At 35.6% G+C, this 16,555-nt stretch overlaps 2 protein-coding genes and 1 pseudogene across 2 annotated transcripts; 1 reads left to right on the top strand and 2 right to left on the bottom strand.

The window, feature by feature from the left end:
* Window positions 1-298: 298 nt before the first annotated feature.
* Window positions 299-2,884, top strand: LOC116121269 (probable 2-oxoglutarate-dependent dioxygenase At5g05600). The gene is made up of 3 exons (XM_031407232.1): window positions 299-1,128; window positions 1,276-1,606; window positions 2,581-2,884. The coding sequence occupies exons 1-3, from the start codon at window positions 623-625 to the stop codon at window positions 2,809-2,811; spliced, it is 1,068 nt and encodes a 355-aa protein (XP_031263092.1). The 5' UTR covers window positions 299-622; the 3' UTR covers window positions 2,812-2,884.
* A 4,428-nt stretch (window positions 2,885-7,312) lies between these two features.
* Window positions 7,313-10,400, bottom strand: LOC116121274 (annotated as a pseudogene).
* Window positions 10,401-10,995: 595 nt separating this feature from the next.
* LOC116121273 (protein SMAX1-LIKE 8-like) lies at window positions 10,996-15,823 on the bottom strand. The gene is made up of 3 exons (XM_031407236.1): window positions 14,340-15,823; window positions 13,426-13,663; window positions 10,996-13,089 (listed from the first exon to the last, which is right to left on the bottom strand). The coding sequence occupies exons 1-3, from the start codon at window positions 15,557-15,559 to the stop codon at window positions 11,203-11,205; spliced, it is 3,345 nt and encodes a 1,114-aa protein (XP_031263096.1). The 5' UTR covers window positions 15,560-15,823; the 3' UTR covers window positions 10,996-11,202.
* Window positions 15,824-16,555: the final 732 nt, after the last annotated feature.

Raw genomic sequence — 16,555 nt, 5'->3', positions numbered from 1 at the left:
CCATGAGTTATAAATGGCTGAAATCATTTCTAAACTTACTAGCTTTAAAATATTATTCTTCTCTGAAATGGACCTGTCAAAACCTTAATGAAAACGAAGATTAGATTATATAAAACCACCCGTTTTGTTTATGTTCATACTGTTTTATTTTTTATTTACTCGACAACATGCATGTCGAGTAAAATAATATACAGATGACGTGATAGATCAGTTCAATCTAAGAACATAATCGTTGAATCGAATAGAATCGTTGATTCATACTATATAAAGCAAAGAGGACGATATTCTTTTTATGCTTTCAAGTCCTCTCAAGAATAGCACTTGAAAAAAAATTAAAATTAGTCCATTATTTTCACGTTCTCTTTGATGTCTATTTCAGTTCTTACGGCTACCCACTACTCTCCTTCCTTTTAACTACCACTCGCCAACGCCCTTCTTTGAACCTCATATCTCTTTCTCTATCTCTATCTCTATGACTCTATCTTTTTCTTTCTTTCTCTCTTTCTCTCTCGATCAATATTTATTATAATTTCTTATTTCTTTTTCATCGTACAATTGTGTTTTGATTTCTTAACAGAATCGACCTTGGAATCCAAACCTACTTCTTCTCAACAACAACATCATGAACAAGTTACAGGACTGGCCAGAGCCTATTGTTCGAGTTCAATCGTTATCCGAGAGTTGCTTAAATAAAATTCCAGAGCGATACATCAAGCCTTCAACTGAGAGGCCGTCGTTCTCTTCGGAGAATAATAATATTGACCACAATGTTAATATTCCAATCATTGATCTCGCCGGCTTATTTCAAGACGATCAAAACGTTCGCGCCCAAATCATTTCTCAAATTTCCATGGCTTGTCGTGAATGGGGATTCTTCCAAATTCTGAACCACGGCGTCCGCCCTGAACTGATGGACCAAGCTCGTGAAGGTTGGCGCCAGTTTTTTCATGCGCCCATGGAGGTTAAACAAGCTTATGCCAACTCACCAAAAACTTACGAAGGCTATGGCAGCCGTTTGGGTGTGGAGAAAGGAGCCATTCTTGACTGGAGTGATTACTATTTCCTTCATTATCGCCCTACGAATTTAAAAGATTTTAACAAGTGGCCTCCCTATCCACCTTCTATCAGGTACTTAATTTAATTAGTTTAATTAATTAAATTAATTACTACTGTTGATTTGTCGTTTAATTGTCAGCAAATTTAGTTGTCCCATTTTGTCAGCTAAATAAAAATCTTTAATTATTTAAAGCTTTGATTGATTATGAACATTCACAGGGAAGTGATTGATGAGTACTGCAAAGAGTTGGTGGAATTATGTGGGAGATTAATGAAGATTCTATCATTAGAGCTTGGATTAAGAGAAGATCATCTTCAAAATGCATTCGGAGGTGAAAATATTGGAGCTTGTTTGAGGGTTAATTTCTATCCCAAATGTCCACAACCCGACTTGACTCTTGGGTTATCGTCTCATTCGGATCCTGGAGGGTTGACGATGCTGTTGCCCGATGATCAAGTTGCGGGTCTTCAGGTCCGAAAAGGAGATAATTGGATCACTGTGAAGCCTGCTAAACATGCGTTTATCGTCAACATTGGTGATCAAGTTCAGGTTATTTATTAATCCTCTCTCTTAATTATCCATAAATTAAAATTAAAATTGCTTGGTCAGGATTCGTGAACCATAGTTGGATGGGGTCATTTTCTGTGGACTACAAATTATGACTATAATTAACCACTAATATTTCAACATCTTTATTAATATTTTGACTAAATAATATTATGATTATTTGTAATATTACACATGGATAATTATCACTATTGCACGGGATAAAAACTTTGATATTCAATTGAGTGCTACTAATTTTCTCATTTCCCCATATTTCAAACGTGCTACCTATATAAAAGATTTCTTCTCATGGCACCGACACCTTAACTCAATTAATTTCTCACCATGCCTCTTCCCTAATTGCACATTATACACATTTTTTTTTTTCTTTTTGTGGATAGGGGGTGGTTCGATTAGTTTATACGCACCTCGACTAATCTCTCGAGACTTTGAAATAACAATAGGGTAACTCTTAGTAACTAGGAGTGAGCATGGGTAAAGGGTTATAACTGTATAATCGGCCCCATTATTGGGTTTAGTTTGATTTTGAAAAATTAGAATCAAGATATCTCGGGTTTGGTTTGGTCATACTGTAGAACTGCAACCGAAATGGGTCCGGGTACTGGGTAAGAACTAGGACTAATTGTAATTTTTTGTAAACTGTGGGTGTATAGATTTTTGGGAGTGTATTTGTCATTTTAATAAAGTAGGGGGTAATTGAAATTAACTTGATATTGGAATCGGAAACACTATGTTTCAGGTTCCGATTCTAGGTTTCTGGAACGAAACGACGTGATTTCGGTTCCTTAAAAAATACAGGTACTCAAACATTACCCCTACCAGTATCCAACCATTTGACCACCCAACGATGGTTCATATACACGATGTTAATAATCAAATCTTCTTATAGAATTGATTTCTCAATAGGTGTTGCAATATTTGCTAATTAAATTTTTGGTGTGTTTTGATTTTGTTAGGTTTTGAGCAATGCAAATTACAAGAGTGTGGAGCATAGAGTGATAGTAAACCCCAATCAAGAAGGGTATCTCTTGCTTCTTTTACAATCCCAAAGTGATATACCAATTGAACCAGTGAAGGAACTTATAACGACGGACAAACCCGCACTGTATCCTCCCATGACATTTGATGAATACAGACTTTTCATAAGATTGAGAGGTCCCGTGGCAAATCCCAAGTCGATTCTATGAAATCTCCAAAATGTTATTAATATTCCTATATTGTTAAAATCTAATTAGCTTTAGTTTTTTTTTTTTCTTAATCTTCCCTTAATTGATTATTTGAGATAATTGTACATCTTGTAATCATGAAAGGGATATATTAATAGAATCAAATCAAGTTTCAAGCATAGAAGATAATATATATGTTCTTTCATTAATAGTTGTGGCTTTAGGGCACAACACAAAAAAATATATATATATTTTTTTTTTTTTTATAAATCCGGTAATTGTTTCTCCCCTAACTCGAGGACAAGACTTGACTAAAGCTTGTCACCCAACTAAAGGAGAGAGGTCACATAAGAATTTTGATCATGACATGTTTTCATTTTTTTCATCATTGATCGAGGCAAATTAACATGGCCAATTAAATAATTTGTATGACTGGTCTTATGGCATGATACACGTGAAATTAATATATGGTGTATTAATATGGTTGGATATTTGATTAAAATTCAACAAAATCTTTCTCTGAAATCGTGAAATTTTTTATTAAATTGCGACAGAGATTTACTCTAAAATTTTATTAATTAAACAAAAACCTCAATAAAAAACCAAATTAGAAGTTTCTCATTTCAATAACCAACTATAGTTAGGGCGTGATTCACGATATAATAAACGTATAAAATATATTAAAAGATTGACATGTGAATATATGAAAATCATTATTTTTTTCCTGTTTGAAACAAGCTGTTTCTAAAGGTGGGGATGGGCTAAAGATAATTAAATGTCACATGCATACTTTCATTATTTGATACAGATTGATTGTCCACCCAAAAATAAAATAAATAAAAAATCTTGGCCACTATAGTTTTTATTTTTTATTTTTTACACTAGGAATATCGTCGTTCCACATATTATAAAGTATTTAAAGGACCCATTTTCATATAATAATTATTCACATATAAAAAGCTTATATATAATATTGCTAATGTTATACATTATGATCATTTTTTGTGCATTATCGTACTAACCCATGTTTTGAATCTTCAAGCTTTGCTAAAGTGACTTCTTTTTACCGACCCCACTCAAAGTTTTGGAGTTTTATTTAGTCAAATAAATACAAATAATATTAATAATAATTAATTTCATGTTCAGAGTCTATACTGCCGACCTTAAGGTTCTTCTGGAAATAAATATATTTATCACAATGTAGCTTTCAGTGACAACTTCTTACATAAAGTTCAACAAATAATTAATATAAAAGTTGTATTATCTATAAGACATTGGATAGGAGTTCACGCAAATTTTTGTTTTATTATTGTCTAATTGAAGAGATTTTCATTTATATCTTAGGGTTAGTTTTGTTGGTTTGAATTTTTTTGAGAAATTTTGAAAGGTTGTTTCATATCAGTTTCCTTTGTTAATTTTATTATCTTTATTTTGGGCAGGCCCATTGTGTGATGGTGGCCACGGCCGCTGATGTGTGAGTCTCAGCCTCTAATTTCCCATAAAAATCAGATATTATATTCAAATTCAAACCTCCACCATGATTTTAATAAGACTATATTTTATTGGTAGATAACGTATCAATAATTTCAAGATATTAACCTTTAAAATTAACGGAAAAAAAATATTAATCTAATGATTAACGTTGACTGATGATTTTATGTCGATAAAAATATTAAAAAAAATTTAATTTTTAATAATCTTCTTTTATCTTGAACTTGTCGACAAGTTTAACGCAATTAGTCAAATGATAATTTATGTAAGAATAAAGACATAATTTTTGCAAAGGTATTAATCCATACAACATAATTGCATGTCTATTTCAATTAAAGTTGTATATTTCAACACGAGTTCACACTAAAAAAATTACATCTAAAAAAGCTTTTTGAGAATAAAATAGCTTAAATTACATATAAAATAGACTAATTTTTTTTTTAAATATTCCCAAATTATAAATAAATATAGAAAAGGGTAGATATTCTGTCAATTTTCTTAAAACGTGTTTGAAAAATAAAGAAAAAGAAATAGTATTAATTAATGGTATATTGTAGAAATTTCAAGCTTGAACGTGGAAATTATGGCAAGAAGTGGGCCAGAAACGTGTATAATATATTATATTCTAGCGGGAGACAGACAAGTCACTAGTCACAAGTGCTTGGTTACGTCAGCCAGCAGAAATAAAAAAGATCTAAGAGTCAAATCACCACGTGCACCCAAAAGAAATGGGCACGTTTATTTGCTGTTTCATTAATTTAGAAAGTAAAGAGGAAGCCCACCACCTATCACTTTCACTGCCCACAATAAAATAAAAGACAAACACATGCTATTTTCTTACTGTAGCTAAGCATACACGTCACCGGATATTTTTATGACATTCTCATCTCAAACTCAATGAGAGAGATGGAGAGGTAGGACTCCAGAGACAACAGCTCTACGTCTTCACTCTCTCCAAGTCCCAACAGCCACCCATTTATTATTATTACATAAATAATTAATTAAAAATAACACATAATATAGGCGAAAGACATCTTCCACCACCCAAAGATTGTCTAAATAGTTTACTATCCGAAAATTTGAAAACGATAATTATACCACTGTTAAGATTTTTTGACAATTTCTCGTCCACCGTTCAGATCTATTAGTGAAATCTGTTAAGTTAATGACATTGATACATTGTAAAAACGAAAATATTTTACTTTTTACTTTTATATACCGTCCAGTAGTACAACCATTATATTATTATATAAAAATTAATTTAAAAATAATCACATAAATATATAGGTCTAAGGACATCTTCCCACACCAAAGATTTGCCCTAACGATAGTTTACTATCGAAAAGTTGAAAACGACAATTATCTACCAACCGTTAAGTTGTTGAAATCTCATCAACGCCAAGGATCTATTAGTGAATCTGTTATTGACATTGATGATCATGTAAAACGAAATACTTTTTACTTTTATATACCGTCCCAACAGCCACCATTATATATTACTAAATAATTAATTTAAAATAATCACATAAATTATAGGTCTAAGGACATCTTCCCACCACCAAAGATTTGCCCTAACGATAGTTTACTACCGAAAAGTTTGAAAACGACATTATCTACCAACCGTTAAGATTTGTTGACAATTTATCACCCACGTCAGATCTATTAGTGAAATCTGTTAATTGACATTGATAATCATGTAAAACGAAAATACTTTTTACTTTTTATATACCGTCCCAACACCACCTATTATATTATTACATAAATAATAATTTAAAATAATCACATAAATATATAGGTCGAAGGACATCTTCCCACCACCCAAAGATTTGCCTAATGATAGTTTCACCCGAAAAGTTTGAAAACGACAATTATCTACCAACGTTAAGATTTGTTTGACAATTTCTCACCTACCGTCAGATCTATTAGTGAATCTGTTAATTGACATGATAATCATTGTAAAAACGAAAATACTTTTTACTTTTTATATACCATCCCAACAGTCCCCCCATTTATATTACATAAATAATAAAAAATAATCACTAAATATATAGGTCGAAGACATCTTCCCACCACCAAAGATTTGCCCTAACGATAGTTTACTACCGAAAAGTTTGAAAACGACAATTATCTACCACGTTAAGATTTGTTTGACAATTCTCACCCACCGTTCAGATCTATTAGTGAAATCTGTTAATTGACATTAATATCATTGTAAAAACGAAAATACTTTTTACTTTTTATATACCGTCCAATAGTCCACCCATTTATATATTAATAAATAATTAATTTAAAATAGCACATAAATATATAAGTCGAAGGACATCTTCCCACACTCAAGATTGCCCTAATGATAGTTTACTACCGAAAAGTTTGAAAACGACAACCTACCACGTTAAGATTTGTTGACAATTTATCACCCACCTGTAGACCTGTTAGGGAAATCTATTAATTGACATGATAATCGCGTAAAAACGAAAATACCTTTTACCTTTTAATACCGATCCTAGATGGCTAGATCTCATTCGGAAAAACTAATTAGCAACTCCAATCACTCATCATAGATATGGATTTGTTACCCAGAGTAATTTACCCACACAAGAATCATTGGATATACTCAAAGAGACCCGTCGAAAAAATCCCTAGAAACATGAGGAAATTAAACCAAACTATTTAAGTTTTCATACTTCAATCTACTGTGAAATCCAGCTTACCAGATTATAATTGATCCAGTGCCATTTGTATGCTTGCAGCACCAAAATCCAAGACAACTGAACAAATTAGGAGAGGACAATGCCATTGTAACTGCTACCTATTTATCCAATAAATTAAGGGTCACCCGTTTGTAAGGGTGGAGAATTCAGACTCAATCAGACATCATCAGTGCTAAACATCATTTAGAATGTGTAAGCGCTATGAACCCAGAAGTTCCCAACCAGAAAAGCAAGATAAAAAGATAAATAAACTATCATGACTTTACTACAATAACAGGAGTAAAATAAGCTGGTATGTGACGCCATAAGCTCTCTGTAAGCTAATGCCTTCCCTTCTTTGTGCAGCAAGAAGGACATTTGTACTGCTTGATACTTTTGCTTTGGCTGGTGTTATCTTCACACATTTTCCATGGTACCACCGTCACAAATGTCACAACCTATCAAAACTCATCAGAGTTGTAACTTGACCCACAGCTTCCGCAAAAGGTTTCGTTGTGCTCATCATCTCGTCTCTACATGATCCTCAAGATTTTGGGATTGCTCCTCACTAATCCATCAATTGTCTCTGCAGAGTGAGGCAGGTTATGAGCCCAAAATAATGCAAGCAAAAGAGAAGGAGAAAACTAAAACATAGTTTGAATTTATCAATTTGTATTGGTTTTATCAGACTGAAAGAATAGCGAGAATCTTTACCTTGGAGCCATTCCGGGATTGCTTCACTATCTACACTTGGTTTATCTTTAGAGGCTTCCTGCCAGTAACAACTTCAAAGAGGGTGGGAAGATCGTTGATTAAGCTAAATAGCCGCTTCCGTTGATCTATAAAAATCAATAAAATACCGAAGGACATGGGAAAATAGGTGGAGGTTTGGAATTTTGCCCTCTAAACAACATGTAAAAACCAATGAGAGAGCCCCCTATCTGAATTAGCTAGACAGTGTAACCATTCGATTAGTGCATGCATGGCTAAGAACAAGTTGATTTAAAATTTTACCTCCCCCAAAGCAGTCGTAGAGAATATTGAAAACACAAACAGAAGGAAAAAGAAAACTATGCAAATTGTTAAGGTGAATGAATTTTCATCAAGCTCTAGAAAAACCTGAAAGGATAGCAGATAAATACAAACAACTCACTAGTCATGCCATCTTTAATTTAAGGTATATATGTGTTTGTAAATCTATCAATCCAGAACCCAAAAGATGGTGACTGGTAAGTGGTCCTGGAAGTTGGATCAGCAAAACACTTTCTGATGGTGAAATGAGGGTAATAGAATATAAATAATGTCATAAAAACTCAAGGTTCTCTCTCGATCATCTCTTGCTTCATATAATATACCTGTTAAATGAAAAGCCTAGCTAAAACTTTATTTCCTATTCTGATCTGGAAAGTGTCTCAGTACCTTCTATCAATGTCCCAACAGAGAACCCTTTTGGCTGTCTAAAGAATGTCATTGGAAACTGGAATAAGATATGAGAACCAGCCTACAGATCCAGACAAAGCTAAGACTCAAACTTATTTCACCAAACCGAATCTGTCGGATTGTGCAGGACTCATGGAATACGGTCAATCCTAGCATCAATCTAGGCTAGTCCAGCCTAATGGCACCCAAGTGCAGCATGAATAAGGCATCTTCAGTGATTCAAAATCTTTAGGCTTGTTGACCTCTACTGCATGGGAGCAACTATAGGCATGTCAAGCAGCTTTCACATAATTACAATGATGTGAGTGAGTCTGAACTTCAATGTGAAAAATTGCACTCAAATAAATGAACAAGTTAAATTGAGCAATTCATTTCATAAAGTGGGGAACCATGCCACTTTGATCACCAGTGCATACAATTGTTTTTCCCCTTTTTCCCTTGTGTATAGAATTGCTAAGTCATAGTATAAAAGCCGACAAAATAAGGGACTATTAGTTATAGACAGATTAACTGGACTGACCCCTGCTACTTCAGATGACTATGTTAGAATCCAAGTGTCACTAGTGAACTCGTTCTCTATACAAGTGGTGGATAGTGCTGTGTTGACTACATACAGAACCAGCATTTAGCAACGATATTTGGGAACAGGTCAGGGGTAAATTATGGAAGATGTCTGCCATAGTTGGTCTAGTACTCCATGAATATTCCGAAACTAGTATCAACTTTGGTGTCCATAAAGAATGATTTCCTAAGAGTAACAGGAAGAAATGAGGATATACTGAATCCCATGAATGACTCTTTTGCAGATGAAGGGTGAGACCAGGGACCATATTTTTAATCCATTCTATTCAATGAATGTTGTGTAGCTGATACTGACTAATTCAGCATAAAGATAGTTATGGATTGGTCCAGTGATTTCAATTGACAAGAAATAGCTAGAAAGGTGATCCTATCCATTTAGTTTACTAAAGTTGGCCTCAAATACATTATCAATTGTAAATTGAAGAACAGGAACTAAAGGATTCGATGCAACTCCTATCATGATGGGAATAGTGTGCAGAGAAATTGTTAAAAAAAGCAGAGATGTAGCCAAAATTTAAAATCCTTCAGAGATTTTGCAGTGATTAGGCATAAGCACTTCTTACATTGTGACAACTTTGTTCACTGTACAAGTAAAGCATTACAAATTCAAAATTGATCACAAGTAAAAACTCTTATAGATATATCGTTGTTGAATTCACCAAAAAAGGGCTATTGCCACCTACAAGTAGCAAACACTACTCTGTTTTTAACAAGCTCAATTAACATTGAGTATCCACAGCAAGTATACACAAAATTGTACCTTTCATTGCGATTAAGTCGAGCACCAAAGTAGAAAGCCACTGCAAGCAACCAGCAATCACTATGAACTGCAACAAGAGAAAGCCAATCTTTCCTATGCATCCCATCCCTCGAAAAATTTATGCCCAATGCTGGCTCTGGAACCTCCGGTGGCACCTCATCAGCAGGCATTGCCACCTCCCAAGATTCATTTGGGTGTCCGTACAAACACAGATTCTCCTTCTCTACAAAAATGAACCAAAAAAAAATAAAAAATTCTAAGCTTAATTCACAAATTCTAAGTATTTCAAATGTCGAATGCGGTTAATCAAATTTAAAGTACATCTTAAGCTCACTATAGATGCAACAGACTAACTTCGCTGAGCAACCAAAAAGTAATAAAGAAAGTGAACTAACCTGGATCACATTGTGAGTAGAACTTGTCGACATCTAAAAAAAAAAAAAACCGTCAACTTCAAAGGAAAATCAAACAAAAACACTTCCATTTCATCTGAAAATTAGGGTTTAAAATTCAAAGAGAGTGAAAAGGACCCGAAGTGAGAGCACGAACGAGAGCCGAGCGACGACAGTTGAAGTCCTTGAAGATCTCTTCTACCGTACGAGGACTTGAAGAAACTGAAGCCATTTGCCTGTACGTATACGGTACCGTATACGTGCGTACGTATTAAGGTAGATTCGTATGATGTTTTGAGTTAGAAACGGAAGGTTTGAGTACAGAGGAGCTGAAGATCGGGGAGCTGAAGACTGAAGCTTTGAACTTTCCCACTGTAGAAGGCGAAACGCCAAAAGTTTGAAGTTATTTATATTAGGAAAGTGTAAAGCCAAGTGGTTCTGTTATTGGGCCTTTTCTTGGCCCAGTTGATTTTTTAAATTTTGAGTCGTGTACGTTATTGCTAGGTCAGATTATAACCGTTGGATTATCATAGATCAACGGTCATGAATTTGTGTTAACAATTTAAGTCATAAATTTAAGTTAAAAGGTACCAACCCGTAAAGGGCTAACCATTTTAGTTTTGTTGTGTCTTTTAGACAACAAAAAGACCGATTAGTTGTTCAAAATGTCTTTTTTAACCCTTACACCGATACATTTTAACTTACAAAATCTCGGATTGGGGTGATAGTTCCCCAAAACTAAGGGGGGGAAAGTGTAATAGCCTTAATTATCAAGCTATAAAGACTTGTAATTTCATATTAAAATCATACAAACTTTGATGAAATGCATAAGCATTTAGACACCATCAAATTCAAGGAGCAAAAAGAAGAATATTTTGGTGTTTCAGTACATAAGAGAATCATAATTCACACAAGCATGGACTATAATTATACATAATACAAAAACCTATCTTGAACAAGAAAACCAATAAAATTTTAGATTAACAGCTACCAAATGGTTACTAGAGCTGATTGCTAAATTATACATCTATCTGTATCACTAGGCTTTTGGAAAATATCAATTCAAAATAATTGTTGACGGAAGGCGAATTTCTGCTGCTTCTGGTGTTGGCTCCTCCATGGAATGTTCCTCGCAAGTAACAAGCTTCACAATGGAATGAGCTGTGAGGTTGTACCTAATTGGAACTTCTAAAAATCCCCTGCAAAGAACTTTCTCCAACCAATCTGTTACCAAACTGTCTGTGTCTGATAGATATGCAGCTGCAAGTAATTGCTCCATCACTTTGGTGTCGATTTCTAGAGAACATTCAGAGCCAACAATCATGTGGAAACTCTTGTTGATATCATTCAAGACTTTCTCTGCAAGTGCATCAAAATCGAATGGCTTGAAAACCACTGTTTCAGTCTGATCAAAGATATCTTGCAACCAAGGCTTGGAGTTCCCAGAGGAGTCATTATCTGAGTTCCCATCCTTAATTTCTTGCAGTTCGTTCTCTTCAGCTGGAAGGTTCAAATCTAAATTCTTAGCTGATGATCTATGAGCCCGTTTGACCATCTCAGAGATATCGTCCTGCTGTGAATACTCATTCCGGCCTTTCAGTTTCCTCTTATTCACAAACACCATGCCTTCACTTGAACTGGATGTAGTCGACTTTTGGCTAATGCTGCTTTTCCCTGGAGCAGGTTCGAATAGGATCTGCATTTGCCGGCTCTTTGCTCTCAAAATTCTTTCCTCAGAATAGTTAATGCCCTCATTTGTGTAAGAGATATTCTTGCTATCCTTCATAAATGCTGATGTGGTCACAAATATTGTATTCTTGATGCAAGTTTCTCTCCCATCTGAATCAATAAATCTACCAGTTCGTATAGCCTTGGACAAACTAATCTGAACCTGCAGATCAGCCTTATCTACATTTTCAAGAAAGAAAATGGACAAGGGTCTCTTGCATAACTCCCCAGCAATATAATCAACCCCATTTTTCCCTCTAAACTTCATACCGTAACCATTCACATCTTCACAATCAAAGATTGCATTTCTATCTGTCACCCCAACATTGGAACTCAGATCCACACCAATAAAATTTTCCTTGCTTCCATATATTATCTCAGCAAGGGCGACAGCAATCTTCCTTTTACTGCACCTATCAGGACCAGTAAAATTGAACCATACCCCTCGTTTACTTGCTCTATGGCAATTTTCATTTAGTGCTTGCCAGTGAACTATGTTTTTGCATAAAACATGTATGGCTTCATCTTGCCAGCCAACTCTTTCAGTGAGAGCACTAAAAAGTGTCTTGCAATTGCTTAGATCAAATTGCCGATGCCAGTCGGGACATGAGGAGGATGAAGATTGAGCCGGATGGTTAGAAATACTCCCATTGACGAAATCTACATTAGCAGAAAAGCAACCAGATAATTCCTGAGACACTTCTGTAAGTTCCTTCAGTTCATTTTTGGCAGGGGCGGAGCACATTCCCAATCCTAAAACAGTGGTCACAGAAGTCACAGACGTTGGAGATGTTCGATTACTGTCATCTACACTTGAATTAGACAAACTGCAGGGAGATCTGAGGCCACCTGACTCAAGATCTGTTTTTGATGGTTTTTGCCACAGTTTGGATACCAAAATCTCATTCGGATCTTTGGAAACCATGGGAGAAGAAAATGTTTTTGAAGCAGAAACATTTTCAGAGTCAATGGGAATCACCGAATTCACATTGATGCAACTTTTATCAGAAGGTGGTGTATTTCTATTGCTGTTATCAGCATTCTCCCTTCTGTCTTCAGGAAACTGAAAGCCCACAGCAGTGGGAAATTGAGAACCCACTTGATAGATGTTGGAGGAAGGGTATGGTTGAGTCGGATGATGATGCTGGCATATATCATCCCATTTCTTTTGCACCTCTGTAATTTTGGCACTCAATACTGTTCCACCATCTTTAGTCTGCACTGAAGAGATGCAAATTGATTTTTACATAAACTTTGAAAAGATTCTTAAAATTACTCCAGTTTGTATGTAACCAAAAAAATCTTACGAAAATTCAAAAACGAATTTTCATCCTGAATATATTCCAGAAGCATAAGAGCCATCTGAGCCTATGGCTCCTAATAAAAGAATTTATCCACTAAAATCAATTTGGCTAGCATGGTCTAGATTTCAGTGGCTTAACATGAAACATGATAATCATATTAATTCTCTTGGTTTTTGCCTCAGCTTTTTCTATTTAATAAACAGAACCAAAACACAAATTAGAGTCAAGGGTTTTAAAGCAATACACACCTTTCGATTCAATCTGTCTTTGCCTCTCTCTGTCATTTGTAACCAAGAAGGCAAGCTAGATTGGCACTGGTCTGCTATTGAAGAACTGAAGTCTTTTGACAAAGCAATCATCTCTTGTTCACACCTCTCGTTGCATTGATGGCACCGGGTTGCACATTGATATACGCCGCTTAGTGGGCTCTTTAAGTCAGAAGGTGTAGAAAAGAGCCCAGCAAAAGGAACAAATGATTCCATCAAGCTACAATTAGACCATCAAATTCTGAGATTCAAAAGGAACATGAAGAGGGGAAAAGAAAAAAAAGACACATGGTAACTCGAAGCACAGAGAAAAAAGATACCTGACAGCAAACCAAAGAACCAGAGACTCTACTACAACATGTAAACAAACACACACCATAGCCAATAATAGCAAAGAATTTTACAAAGAATTGAAGAAATTTAACCATCAGAGAAGAAAGTTCCTTCAAATCTTCAAAGAAATCTGACACTTGAAAGTAAGAAACTGACCATGAGCTCACTTAAATTCATGATTGAACATAAACCCCGGCTAAAGAAATCATTTCTAAATCTTGTATTAATACATTAAACTAAACGTTTTGTATATTATTAAACAAAGCTTAGTCATGCAAAATCCTAGTTTATTGCAAAAGAACAAGTCAGAAACTACGCATCAGAAAAGGATAATTTAACCTTATATTAAAATATTCTTGAGCAAACCAAGTGACAATAAATAAATTTAAAAGTTATATCTATAAGAAAAAGAAAAAAAAAGAAAAAAAAAAAAAAGCAAACCAAGTGACAATAAATAAATTTAAAAGTTATATCTATAAGAAAAAGAAAAAAAAAGAAAAAAAAAAAAACATGCAAAGCAGGCATATAAACACAAAAAGTAACATGAAAAATACACCACTCACCTGGATTTGGGGAATGTTTCAGCCATTGAAGAAGCTTTTAAAGAAGCAATAGGCAAAAGATGCAAATCCCAGTCCTTTTCGATTGATGGAAACCTATTCAGAAGCTTCAAATACGTCTCATAGTTGGCTGCAGCACCTATCAACCAAACTTTAGCTCCACGAAGATGCAACAGCTTCGTCAATTGAGCCACAACATGGCTCACAACTGCATCATTTGTTCCTTTATCATAGCTATTTTCATTAACAAATGCTTTCAAGTCTCCATAATTAACCACCACCCCAGGTCCTAAACTTTGCTCTATAAACAAACTCACCTCCACAAATCTCACATTGACACTCCCTTTATCAGTATTTTCTGTGATAAATTTTGAAACATCGTTTTCAATGGAAATAATATTCAACCCAGATAATTCTGACGGCAAAATATTCTTATTATGTTTTCTCTCTACGTTTTCGTTGAAACTCTTGAGTGCACCGTAAGCATAAACACCCACCAACATAGGATTCTTTCTCTTCAAAAGCACGTCTCCTATCCTTTTGCAATTATCATCTCCATGATCCAAGTACCCACCATAACCGGGAAACGTATAGCTCATTCCCTTCCGACCCGAAACCGGATCCGAATTTTCAGTCAAGTAGTTACATAAAAAAATTGGCGGTGGAGCTTTAGAGGCGCGAGAAAGTTTAAAAAGCTGCGTTGTGAGAGGGCGTAAGATGGCGTACTTGATTTCGTTGCTCCGAAATCCCGCTTCACTGAAGACCCGACTCACGACCGGGTCATCGAGAATTGATATAACCAAGTGCTGTAACTCGACTTTTACGACGGCCACAGACGAGTTATGAGACTGAGAAAGTTGGTGATAGAGATTGAAATTATCAGGCTGCCTCCGTTGGTTGGCTTGCGACCGTTTGATCGCGGCCATGAGTGAGTTTGACACGGGCGGGTCGTCGCTGAGCTGAGTGGACGAGACACGGTCGAGAGAAACGCTTAGACAAAGGTCGAGCGCCTTGAACTGAAGACGAGGCGAGTAGGCGGCGTTCCTGGCACGCGCACAGGCCTCGCGTAGAATCGACGAGGGAAAAGAAAGGAGAGCGGAAACCGCATGAAGCGACGTCGTCTGTCCATGGCCTCTCCTGCGAGCCACAGCAACGGCCTCGTCGAGCGCGTGAGCTGCTTCGGATGTCAAGCATTGCCTCGCTACACTAACCGGAGTAGGCATCACCGGCAAACATATAAAAAAAAATAAAAGCAAATATAAATTAAATGCTAAAGTTTTAAAAGGAAATTAGAAAATTTTGAAAGGGAGAGAATAAAGACATAAAGTGTAAGTTTGTTCATGGAGATTTAATAATTTATTGAGGAGGGAGGAAGAGGGGTGGGGGTGGTGGGGTCGACAAGAAACAGGTGGTGACTGGTGAGTATAGATTCTGTTTTCTATATATATCTCAGATCTTTGTTTCTCTGTAAACAGAGGGGAGAGAGAAAGAAAGAGTCGAGTTGAGTAGAGATGGATGGATGGATTCACCAATCAAATGCTTTTTGAGAAAGAGGAGAGGGAGATGCTGTGTCCACTCACCACTGAGTTGGAGTGGGGCTCCATTGACAGTCAGCGTCACTGTCTGCTTACGTGTTTTTTGATTTTTCTGTAAACGGAAAAAGTTCGGTTTTCTTTCCTTTTTGTTTAAGTGAGTTGACTCAGCTCCGGTGCCAGCTTCAGTTCCGGTCTCTATTGCATGGCTGCATGCATGCATGGCATGGGAGTTATATCAAACATGCTTCCAAAACCAAATTAAAGGTTTTCTATATTACTAAAATGATAATAATATATTTTATTGTTATAGAAGAGTCACTCTCGAAACTTTCTACTGTAGTGAGTCAAATGGGTGAGTTGTGGAAATCTAAACCGGGTCGAGTTAAAGAGAGAAAGAAGAGGAAAGAGATGGAGAGAGAAAGGGGGGAGAGAGAAATTGTAAAGGTTGAAAATGACAAAGGGAGAGAATAACCCCATACCCACCACCACAAACATACCATTCATCATCACAAAATAAAGCTAAAAAAAAAAAAAAAAAAAAAATTCTGATTACAATTAGGTGAGTAGTAGTGAGTCGAGTCATAATCATCATCATCATAATCTCTCTTTCTAAATTTCATTACTTTGAAGAGAATAGAAAGCAAGAACGAAAGAGAATGAATTGAGGTGGTGGTGGGCCTTTCT

Source organism: Pistacia vera, unplaced genomic scaffold (assembly GCF_008641045.1).
Source record: "Pistacia vera cultivar Batoury unplaced genomic scaffold, PisVer_v2 Contig971, whole genome shotgun sequence".
Classification (NCBI taxonomy): Eukaryota; Viridiplantae; Streptophyta; class Magnoliopsida; order Sapindales; family Anacardiaceae; genus Pistacia; species Pistacia vera.
Note: the sequence above shows the minus strand (reverse complement) of the source record. Positions and strands in the feature narration are given on the sequence as shown.

Coding starts and splice junctions, on each gene's coding strand:
- LOC116121269 (XM_031407232.1), top strand. CDS start 623: ATGAACAAGTTACAGGACTGGCCAGAGCCTATTGTTCGAGTTCAATCG. Junction 1,129..1,275: donor CCCTATCCACCTTCTATCAG/GTACTTAATTTA, acceptor GAACATTCACAG/GGAAGTGATTGATGAGTACT. Junction 1,607..2,580: donor ACATTGGTGATCAAGTTCAG/GTTATTTATTAA, acceptor TGATTTTGTTAG/GTTTTGAGCAATGCAAATTA.
- LOC116121273 (XM_031407236.1), bottom strand. CDS start 15,559: ATGCCTACTCCGGTTAGTGTAGCGAGGCAATGCTTGACATCCGAAGCA. Junction 13,664..14,339: donor GAAACATTCCCCAAATCCAG/GTGAGTGGTGTA, acceptor GTCTAATTGTAG/CTTGATGGAATCATTTGTTC. Junction 13,090..13,425: donor AAGACAGATTGAATCGAAAG/GTGTGTATTGCT, acceptor TCTTCAGTGCAG/ACTAAAGATGGTGGAACAGT.